The sequence below is a fragment of the Nannospalax galili genome, unplaced genomic scaffold (genome assembly GCF_000622305.1).
Source record: "Nannospalax galili isolate Female #2095 unplaced genomic scaffold, S.galili_v1.0 scaffold1009, whole genome shotgun sequence".
Taxonomy (NCBI): domain Eukaryota; kingdom Metazoa; phylum Chordata; class Mammalia; order Rodentia; family Spalacidae; genus Nannospalax; species Nannospalax galili.
Genome location: NW_008360054.1, coordinates 82,912 through 94,433, shown reverse-complemented (window position 1 = coordinate 94,433; position 11,522 = coordinate 82,912). Strand labels below are relative to the sequence as shown.

Genomic DNA, 11,522 nt, shown 5'->3' with positions numbered 1-11,522 from the left:
TCGACCTCAGAAACCTGCCTGCCTCTACCTCCAGAGTGCTGAGATCAAAGGCATACACCACCATGCCTGAATTTTTTTTTCTCTTTTACATAGGCTGGCCTCTTAACTTGTGGCAGGTGTTAATAAGGGAGATATGGATAAAAATGGGATTATTCTAATGGGAGGGGGAGGGAGGATGATACAAGGAACCTAGGGTATAAAAGGAAAGAAGGCGCTCAAGAGAGGTGGGACCATAGGAGAAGGGTATTATTAAGGGAGAAATGGGGAAAATGGGGGCACTTTAAATGGGGAAACCATGGTGGAAAGGTTAGACAATGAGAGATATAAGTAAGGCCTAGCTAGTTTAAAAAAAACCAGGGGGAACCATATTGGTCCAACAACCTACTGAAAAATTATGCATACAACTAGGTCAAGGAACATAATATATGTCTAGTCAAGGTTTATCTGAGAACATTTAGTTTTTGCCCAAGCTTTATCTACATAGCATATGGTAATTAAAAGTACCAGACTGGTGGTATTAGCCTTCTTGGATGTTTAATGCCATACTTTGAGGCCTATACTAATCTGGCCAGAAGGTCTTAAAGGGGAGTTTTTGCTCCTTGCCCTCCAAGGTCGACTAAATTCCAGGGGACTATGAGCATCTCTCAAAATGTCCTGTAATTGTGGTGAGTCACCTGTCCTCTTGATCAAGGAGGCCATGGAGACCCCACCAGATGGACTTGAAGCAGTGTCTACAAAGAGGAGGGTCTTTCCCCCTAAAACAAGGATCTCTAGATAGGCTGACTAGACTCAGTGGATGCACTAGCACCGGGAACAGCTGAGGGGCACTGACAACACATTGGACAGAACAGGAATGATGGCAGAGTATATGAGTTCTACTGGAGGGGGTGGGAGAGGCTGTGGGAGGGTGCCATTTGGGATGCGGGTATAAAGATGAATAAGATAGTTTGGGATGTTCTGTATAAAATACACACAAAAATCAACAAATTTAAAAAATGAGTTACATTTGAGGAAGAAGCATAAAAATGTGCTCCATATTAATTTGCAGAGGTGAAACACGTTACCACTGAAATCTACCTGATGATTTTATATCCATGCTCAGGTGGATCTCAGAAAGTAACCAATTGTGACTAGTAATAATCAGATATATAGAGATTAGAGGTGCATGTGCAAGCATCTAAATGTTAGTTGCATTAAAAATGAATTTTTCTGTATGAAACAGTGTATTTTAAAATGAAACGGAGATGTTTCTTAAAGGTTAAAACATCATTCAATTTTATGTCTTATAGGGTTTATACTGAGTACAATAATGTATAACTGTATTAATTCAACACTGTGAACCTAAAAATGTACAGCCAATTTTGAAAGAGATGCATCTTTGCTTGGAAACTGTTATTGACTATGTCAATGCTGTTGTAATTAAATGCTTCTACAATTATGTGTTTATTAAGTAAAAAATTTTTTAAAAAGATTCTTCTGTTGCTGTCTCCCTCACAAGTGCTGGAATGACAGGCTTGCACCACCACAGTCCATTTGTGCAGTGTTTAGGGATGGAACTCAGGGCTTCATGCATGCTAGGCAAGCTTTCTGCCAGTTGAGTCACATCCCTGGCCCTTCACTGCCCCATTTCACAGCAGAGGAAACTGAGACTCGCATAAGATGAGGCCCAAGTCCCTGTACTGAATGTAGGTGAGTAGGGACTCGGGCATCAAAAGTCACAGCACAGTTTCTGCCCCCAGCCTAGCAGCCTCTCTCATACCTGTGACAAGCAAAGCATCTCTCTCCCCCAACTTTTCCCGCAGGCAGATGTCCCATCCTGTTCTTTTTTCTTATCCTGAGTCAGGGAGTTGGACGTCATGGGGGGCTGCAAGGGCAAACCACAGGGTTATATAAACCCGAGTGCGGAAAGGAGTTGGAGAGAGGGGGAGTTGAGAGGAGAGGAAGATGGCAGGAGAGCCAGAACCCCAGCAGCCAGGGAGCCATGGTGAGGCTGGGAGCCTGCTGGGTGCTTTTACAGGCGACAGGGTCTGGGATGCACAGCAATCTGGGTCTGGGTTGCAGCTTGGGACTGGGGGAGTGAGCCAAGTTTGGGAGGTCAGCTGAGTGTGTTCTGCCCCATTCAGCAGAGGAGGTCACATTTGGAGGCCAGAGATTCACTGAGAAAGACCCTGAGGGTCTCAGTCACAGCCCAACGAGCTTGCCAGGTACTGGGGTGGCTCAGGGGCAGGGGTGGTGGGGCACTCTGCAGCATGAACACAGGAGAGCAGGGTCTCTCCCAAGACCTCACCTCTGCCCATCTGCTGGTCCTGCAGAGTGTCTGACCGGAGTCCCCTGGCTCCTGCTGCTTCTCTTCTCCTTGGGCCTCTTCTCTGTGCTTTTGTTGGCCACCCTGGTTCAAGGTAAGTCAGGGCAGGGCTTAGCCTGCTGTATCTAGGGGACTCTGATTCCTGGGGCTATGGAGTTTTCTTCTAGGATGATCCTTGCCCTGCCCCCAGCACTATGGGACTAGGATATCTGGACTACATTTCCCTTCCTATGTGACCACAGACAGCTCACTGTCCCTCTCTGGGCCTCTTTCCTCATCTGTGACATGGGGCTCATCCTCGTGTGGCTGGACTGGGCACAGTCAAGCATACAGTCGAGCATACAGTCAGTGCTCATAAGAGGGGGTGTGCTCTTCTCTTTAGCGGGTTCCAGGATTCCGGAATCTCCACCAGGAGAGACCCAGGATGATAGGGGGATCCCCAGCTTGGGTGAGGAGTAACTGTGGTCCTGAGTTGGAGAAGGTGTGTGATATGGGCAAGTACAAGTACAAGGATGCTGAATGCAGGGCAGGATGGGAGGCCATGGAGCCCTGTGTGATGTCCTGCAGGCTGGCAGTGCTGGAAGAATCAGTGTCTGAGACTAGGGTTCCTCCCCAACAGATTCCTTCCAGCTTGGAGCAGATCCAGCAGCAGCTGATCCAGATCAATGCCTCATTGGGTAAGGGTCTTGGGCCTGAGTCAGGAGCTAGTGGAGGGGTCATTGAAGGGTTGGGATCCACCTTCTCTGGCTGCCAACTGAGGCTGTCAGGGTAGAACTGGGATGGAGGTCATAGGTTTTGGGGGACTAAGCTAATAGCTGAAGTAGGGGACCGGCCTTGGGCTCCTAAGGCCCAAAAAAGGAGAGGAGGGAACCAGGAGCTGAGCTCAGGAATCCACCTTGTTGTGTCCCACCTACCCTCCACTATGCTGTGTCCTGCCATGTGGATCCCCAAAGTTGGTCTGTACTGCCCCTGCCCTTCAGACTGGGAACTCTTCCAGGGAAGCCGTTACCTCTTCTCATGGACCCTGGGCAGCTGGCAGGCCTCCGTCTCTGCCTGCCAGGATCTGGGGGCCCACCTGGTAATCGTCAACAGCATTGCAGAGCAGGCAAGCTGGGGTCAGTTCCGCCTGGGGCTGGATCCTGTCATGGGACCACAAAAATCCTGCTCCCTGTAGTTGGAATCCATATGGGAGGCTTGGGGGGATGTGGAGGAGATGCAGTCTGGGAGAGCTTCCTGTAGGAGGAATCACAATGGTATGGGGAGGTCTTATAGATGAAGAACACATTTGAGCATTGGGGTAAGACAGATGGAAGTCAGAGCAGCTTTGAGGCACTGTGTGATCCTCTCTAACATGTCTATGAGCCAGACTACAAGTGAACACGTTTCCAAGTGTGTGTGCACATCAACACATCCATGACTGGCATTTATATGCTGGGTCACAAAACTTGAGGATAGATTGCAGAAAGAACCTACTTGAAAGGCAAGACAGAGTGGGACACAGATGGATGATAAAGTGGTAGAATCAGGGTCTGCCCTCCCACCTCCTTCCACTCAGAGTTTCCTCAATCACTGTCACATTAGAAAGAATGAACTCTCCTCAATCAGCCTCAGAGAGGACAAACGTGAAGCTTCACGGCAGTGGGTGGACCATACCCCTCCAGCTCAGGTAAACCCCCACAGCACATGGCCCAGAGGGGAGGGCTCAGGGGGAAATCCCTCACTCTAAATGCAGCTTTTTCTATTGAAAAGCACCTAGGGAACTTCCTAACCACAGGTCCCCATAACCCCTGGGGATCCCGAGCCCCTAGTCCAAGCCCAGGTCCCAGCATCTGTGTCTTTGCTTTGCTGATCTGATTCCCATGGAGGTGAGGGTGGAGCTCACAATTTGCTATATCCTTGTCCTGGATTCCTGTCTGGACGGTCCTTGGACTTTGGCCATGGAAGGCCACAGCCCAGCTCCTCCTCCATGGGTGGGTGTGAGGTGGGTTCTGGTTGGGATGGCTCTCTCTGATGGCTGGTGTTGTTTGCAGCTTCTGGAAAGAGGGTGAGCCCAACAATGATGTAGATGAGGACTGTGTGAAGCTGAGAGAGGATAGATGGAATGACAGCACATGCACGGCGCAGAATTTCTGGGTTTGTGAGCAGCCAGCAGCTCCCTGCTCTGACCCTCAGGGTCTCTGCTCCTCTAGTCTGCATGGGCAACTTGGGGTGCAGTCTGCTTGCTGCCCTCCTTTCCAGTACCCTTCTGAGTCCCCCTCCCCTGTAGCTTGTCCCTCCTGGGATCTTCCTCTATGGATGGCCTCAGTCCCTGTTTACAGCCCATGACATCCCCTCAGTTAAAACCATTTGTAGGGCTGTGGTGTACCTCAGCACCACACATGTCGGCCAGTATGTGTGACTCCCTGGGTTTCATTCTCAGCACCACCAAATTATAAATAAAAAGAAATGAATTTGAAATGGGTCTGATGTGCACCATTCAATTGATTCTCTGTATTTCATGGATGCTGTTTAAACTAGTAAAACTTTGAACTATGTTTATATTAACTAGTATATTTTTGTCTACAATATATTTTGTTCTACCCCCTAAATTTAAAAATATGCTTGGGGTCTTGGATACAGGATCTCACTATGTAAAATACAAATATATATATACACACATATATGTATATATATATATCAACCAAAAAATAAAGAACAAAAAAAATCACCAAAATAAAAAAATGTTTTGAAGGTGGAAGGTGAGGACCACACCCAAGGTTGTCTCCTGACAGCCACACGCGCATCAACTCATGCACATGGAGGCACATGCATTTACATCATATACACAAAAAATGTTAAGAAAGCAATAATGCTGCGTGGAAAAGAACAGGGAACCTTACATGTTGGTGGGACTGTGAACAAGTCTGGCCACTGTGGACATTAGCATGGGGCTTCCCCCCAAACTAAAAATGTGCCTACTCTATGACCAGCTGCATTACTCCCAGGAATTTCCTCAAATAGTCTTCATTAATACAGCAAAGAGACTCGCATGTCAGTGTTTACTTCAGCACTGTGCACAAGAGCCAAACAATGGAGCCAACCTAGGTGCCCAACAATAGAATGCTAAAAGAACATGTGGCCCATGCTGGACATGGTGGCCGGTGTCTTTAATCTCAGCCCTCAGTAGGCAGAGGCAGGTGGATCTCTATGACACAGGCCAGCCTGGTATACGTAGCGAGCTCCAGTCCAGCTGGACCCACAGGGAGACCCTGTCTCCAAAGAAAAAACAAAAAAAGTTTTTTTCCCTTGGGAATAGGCCTCTCTCTTTCCTCTCTCCCTCCCCTCCTCCTCTCTTCCTGTCTAATAAGGAACAGATTATTTATACAGTTCCCCCTCCAAAATGCCCTTGGTAATTAATGTCTTGTGATTTTTGTCATAAACACTTTTTTTAAAAGATTAATTTTCATTTGATGTGATTGTGTGGCTGCCTGTGAATGCCAGAAGATAGTTTTAGATCCCTTGGATCTGGAGGTACAGGCAGTTTTGTGCCCCCCCAGCCCCCGTGTGGATGGGAGAACCAAACTTTGGTCCTGTGTAAGAGCAGCAAGTGCTTTTAACTGCTGAGCCATCTCTCCAGCCCCCATCATATACATCTTTTAAAGCATTCTTCCAGGTGTAGGTATTAGCTCAGTACAGCTGCTGTGACAGATGCTCACAGACTTAAATGTTAAAATGCCACAAACTGACCCTCTTACAGTCCTGAAGCCTGGTACTTCCTTTACTCTCTCACTTGCTCTCAATAAGAATCATGGTGGGGAGTGAAGAGATGGTTCAGCAGTTACAAGCACTGGTTGTTCTTGCAGAGGACCCAGTTTCAATTCCCAGCACCCACATGGCAGCTAACAACTGTCCATAACTCCAGTTCCAGAGGATCTGATGACCTTTTCTGACCTTCGTGGGCACTGCACAACATGGGTGCTCTCACCTACATGCAGGCAATACACTCATACAAGTAAGTAATAAAAATAAAAAAAAATTTGGTCTTTTTGAGACAGGGTGTCCCTGTAGTCCCAGCTGGCCTGGATCTTGCTGTAGATCATGCTGGCCTCGAACTCACAGATATCTGCCCGTCTCCACCTCCCGAGTGCTGGGACTAAAGGTATGTGCCACCATGCCTGGCAAATCATAATAAAATATGTTTTAAAAAAGAACCACTGTGAAGGGCTGGAGAGATGGCTCAGTGGTTAACTGCAGTGGCTGCTCATGCAGAGGACCTGGGTTGGGTTCCCAGCACCCACATGGTGGCTAACTATCCATAACTCAAGTCCAGGGGATCTGATGCCCTCTTCTGGCCTCCATGGCATTGCATGCACGTGGTGCCCTCACATACATCCAGGCAAAACATAAATAAGAAATACATATGTAAATCGAAAATAAATAGATAAAATTTAGAAGAGAACTACTGTGCAGTGGGCAGGAGGGGGTTGCCGGCTGGGTTTCTTGTCAAGCTGGACCACTCTAAACCTCAACATGGCTTCAGTCAGAGGCTGCCAGAACCAAGAGCACACTTCCTGCTTCTTCCCTTTGCCCTGGCTGGACCCTCTGCCTGGTCTGCTGCCCTTCCTCCACCTACCCAACATGTTCAGTTTGCTCCGGAGCCTCTCCAGTGTCATCTGGGTGGGGCGTTTCCCTCACCTTGAGCCTTGGTCCCTCTTGGTACTGCAGGAGGAAGGAGAACGAGCCTCACCCCTCATCTCTCCTGCTGAGAAAGCTGGCTTTAGACTTGGCTGTTGCCCCAGCTTCTCTCCCTGATGATGCTGAGGATGCAGTTTTACCTGGGGTATAGAAACCTGAGGTTCTTTTAGCATCTCAGAGGAAATTCTCCATTTGACCGTTAGGTGGCGCCAGATATCCTGGAAAGCATTGCGCTTGCCTCACAGTTGCCCTGCTGACTACCACGGTTCTCACTGCGCAATGCTTGCTCCTGTGACAATCAGCGCAGTCACTGTGACTTCTGCTTCCTGTTCCATGGTCGGGGGGCATTCCCTCCCCCCTGTTGAAACCTCTCCCTTCACTTTCTGGGTGGCCTTACGTGCCCCTACTTGAGCTCCCGTGGCTGCTGCTCCTCCATGGGCTCCTGTCTGCTTGATCTTGCTGTGTTGCTGCCATCCTGAGCCTTCACAAATACTTGTATGAATTTGATTTGTTAGTTGTCTTCATTGTTTTTTTCATATTTCCTTTTGGGGTTGCAGCGGATTCTTTTCCTTAGTTAACTGGTAGGAACTATCTCTTTTTCTTCTTTCTTCCCTTCCTCCTGCCGTCTTTTCTTTACTGAGAGTCAAAACTCAGATGCCTCATGAATGCCAGCCAAGCACTGACTGCAGCACTGAGCCACCCTCTAAACCCTCATGCGGAGTTTTATTTACAATTTATTTTTATTTTTTAAAATTTAATTTAATTTAAAAAAGTGTGTGTATGCTTTGTCTGTATGTGTGTAAGTGCACCATGTGTGTGCGATGCCCTCAGGCCGAAGAGGACATCTGATCCCCTGGAACTGGAGTTACTGGTGGTTGTTAACTGCCATGTGGATGCTGGGAACTGAACCAGGGTTCTCTGCAAGACTAGTCAGTCAGTGCTCTTGACCACTGAACCATCTCTCCAGCCCCTAAATTTCAATTTTTAAATCATGGCATTTTTACAGTTTCACACAGGTAGGGCATGCATACTGACCGCTCTCACCTGCCATCTTCCTACACTCCATTCACCTTTCCTATCCCCAACACATCTCTTCATGTCCATGTCTACTCACCTTGCTTTGTGACCCACCAAAATCAACCAGGGCCATTGGTATGAACACGGATCTGGGCCTATCCATTGGAGCTTGATGGTCTCAGCGGAGGGTACACAAACTGAAGACAAGGTCTCCTCCTCTCCCAGAATCTATGGATAACCAATAGTTCTGAGGTAAAGAGTAGGGCCCCTCTCCTTTCCTTGAGTGATTGTTGATTGGGTGGTTTTGTGTGGGCCCAATGCACTTACTGCATTAAAAAAAAAAGATCTTTAAGGGGATGGAGAGGTGGCTCAGTGGTAAAGAACACCAAATGTTCTTGCAGAAGACCCAGGTTCAAATCCAGGGGATCCGACAAACTCTTCTGTCCTCTGCGGGCATTGCACGACACGAGTGCACTGACCTACATGTATACAAGCATACACATAAAAATAAATAAATAAATAAATAAATATTTTTTAAAATCTTTAAAACATTTTAAATTAATTTTTATTTTATGTGTAAGAGTGTTTTGCATGTAAGTGAACCTGTGTTGTGTAGTGTTTGCAGAGGTCAGAAGAGGGTGTTGGATCCCCTGAAATGGGAGTTGCAGATGGTTGTTAGGTAGGTGCTGGGAACTGAACCTGGGTCCTCTGGAAGAGCAGCCAGTGCTGTAACCACTGGGCCATCTCTCTAGCCCATGCTTACTGCATTTTTGCAATACATTTCTTTTTTTTAAATGTTGGAGGACTGAACCCAGGACTTTGCATATTGTGACAAGCACTCTACTACTGAGTGGCAACCTGGACCTACCATTTTTCTTCACTCTTTAGAAAGAAAACTTGTGTTAAGTTGGGCATGGTGGCGCACACACTTTACTCCCAGAACTAGATGAACCATTAACCCAAAATCATAAAGCAATCTTGCTTTGCAAACAAGCATGTCCGGGACCTCAGCCATAAATTTCTGCCTTGGTAAGGCAGAAAAAATGTAGACCTTGAATCTTCTCCCACAAGTCCTCTGGAGACCCTTATCTATTGGGAAAGAATGCAGGCTTTGAAGTCTCAACTCACCTGAGTAGAGTTTACGTACACAGAAGTACTTAAGCCCCGCCTCTGTTGGGCCCCTGTGGCTACTGCAGAAGCTGGTCAGTAGTCACCCTTCATAGACTAATTCAGGCCTACATGGATTCTATGAGGTTGGTTGCTCTCCTTTCCTACTTGTGATTCTTTCAACTCCTAATCCTAACATTCACCTGGGAAAGAGTTAAAATTCCGAACTTCCTAATACTCAGGAGGCAGAGCAGGCAAATCTCTGTGAGTTTGAGGCCAGCCTGATCTACATAACAAGTTCCAGGCTACTTGGAACTAAAGAGAAAACACTGTCTAAAAAACAAAACAAAACAAAACAAACAGCCCCCCCCAAAAAAAAAACCCAAAACAAAACAAAAAAAACCCCTCTCAAACAAAAACCTAGCATTGTGCATGCTGTCGTAACTGCTGGAAATTTATTCGTGTGTGCAGCTACCCTATGGGGGCAAGAGGAGAGCAGAAAGTTCTGTAAGTAGGAAGGTGTGCGTAGATATGGGAGGAGTTGGGGGAGGGAGGGAATATGATTGAAATATACCAAATGAAGTTCTCACAGAATTAATAAAAACAATTTTTTGAAATATTTTATTTATTATTTTAATTTTATGTGTATGAGTGTATTGCCTGCATGTATGTGAGTGCACCCCTGTCGTACAATGCCCTGGAGGTCAGAAGAGGGCTTCGGATTCCCCTGGAACTGGAGTTAAGGACAGTTCATAGCTGCCATGTGGGTGCTGGGAATTGAACCGGGGTCCTCTGCAAGGGCAGTCAGTGCTCTTAACCACTGAGCCATCACTCCAGCCCCAATAAAAATATTTTTAAGATATTACTGTTATATAAGATAATTGGATCTACTGCTCTTCCTTCTGTAAACCCAGCGGCATTGACTGACTTCAGTGGGTTCTGGGTTTTGTTTTGTTTTGTTTTGTTTTGTTTTGTTTTGTTTTGTTTTGAGACATAGTCCCTGAACTAGCAGAAAAATCACTCCATTTCCCCTAACTGGTTACATCTTTTGCTTGATTGCATTCTATGCTGTACTCCAACATGCCCCTCCCCTGCTGACCATAGAGACAGGAAGAACAATCAGGAGGCCAATGTTTCAATAATTCTGAGAAACTTATTCTCTAATTGAAAAATTGAAAGCTTATTTGTTCACTAACCTATCCCTGCTTTGATGAGTCTTTGTTATCTGAATAACCTGTCCCTGGTTGGTTTGTTAAATCTTTGTTCTCTGACTTGTACCTAGTATGACGTCATTGTGGTGTTTAGCTCTGCAGACCCTGCTCTGCTTCTCCCTGGGGTCGAGAGTTCTTTCTGGAAATTGCCTCTCTCGACTGCCGGCCTTTCTGCTAGCTAGTGAAGGATTCTTGATTTGACCAAAACCTGCTGGCACATCTTAACGGGTATCACAGTCTCTCTGTAGCCCCAACTGCCCTGGAACTCACCACGTAGATCAGGCTGGCCTCGATCTCACAGATTATCTGCTGAGATTAATGGTATGTGCCACCACACCCAGTTCTGGGTTCTTTTTTATTGCAGGAGGGGATGCATGATAGACACCAGTCTTGCAGAGCATCTTATTTCCTTCTTGCTCTCCTCTCTTTATTTTTATCTTTCTCAGGAACTGTGTCATGCTTTTTGCAGAAGACCCCTTTAATTCATGCATGTAGTTCATTTTCTGTTGTTGCAACACCTCCAAGCAGACTCATAGAAGACACACGAGGATGGTCCTGTTTTAGAACAAAGTTGATTTCACAGTAATGAACCATTGCCACAGAGTGAGAATTATCTCAGTCCCTCAAGACTGTCACTTATGGGGCTGGAGAAATGGCTCAGTGGTTAAGAACACGGGCTGCTCTTGCAGAGGGTCCAGGTTTGCTTCTCAGCACCCACATGACAGCTAACAGCCGTCCTTAATTCCAGCTCTTGGGGATCTGATGTACTTTTCTGGCCTCTGTGCTTATTGCACACCTGTGGTGCACTTAAACCAATATAGGCAAAATACACATACCCATAAAATTAAAATAAAAAATTTAAATGTAAAAGGCTGTCATCTATGAAACTGAGGGAAAAATCTGAATATACTTGCCTACTAACTAGCCCATGTCACCCGATCTTAGTTATTTGCATTTATTTATTTATTTAGAGACAAGGGTCTCTTTTTAGAAAAATAATTTATTGAGAATTTCATACATGTATATAAGGTGTTTTGATCAAATCCATGCCTACTTCCTCCCCTCCAACTCCTCCCATATCTCCCCATCACTTTTTTTTTAAAGGAGAGAATCATCTTTATGATTGAGAGGCCAGGCATGATGGGGATCTATTTAAAATTATTATCTTCTCAGATAATTCTAACACTTTTTTATATTTTTAAAAATTA

At 46.1% G+C, this 11,522-nt stretch overlaps 1 protein-coding gene across 1 annotated transcript; it reads left to right on the top strand.

The window, feature by feature from the left end:
• The first annotated feature begins 1,944 nt into the window (after positions 1–1,944).
• LOC103726535 (CD209 antigen-like protein A) lies at positions 1,945–7,130 on the top strand. Its single transcript, XM_008824155.2, has 7 exons — positions 1,945–1,984; positions 2,313–2,399; positions 2,698–2,982; positions 3,259–3,410; positions 3,861–3,963; positions 4,326–4,503; positions 7,010–7,130. Exons 1-7 carry the CDS (start codon positions 1,945–1,947, stop codon positions 7,128–7,130), a joined length of 966 nt encoding a protein of 321 aa, XP_008822377.2.
• The last annotated feature ends 4,392 nt before the right edge of the window (positions 7,131–11,522 follow it).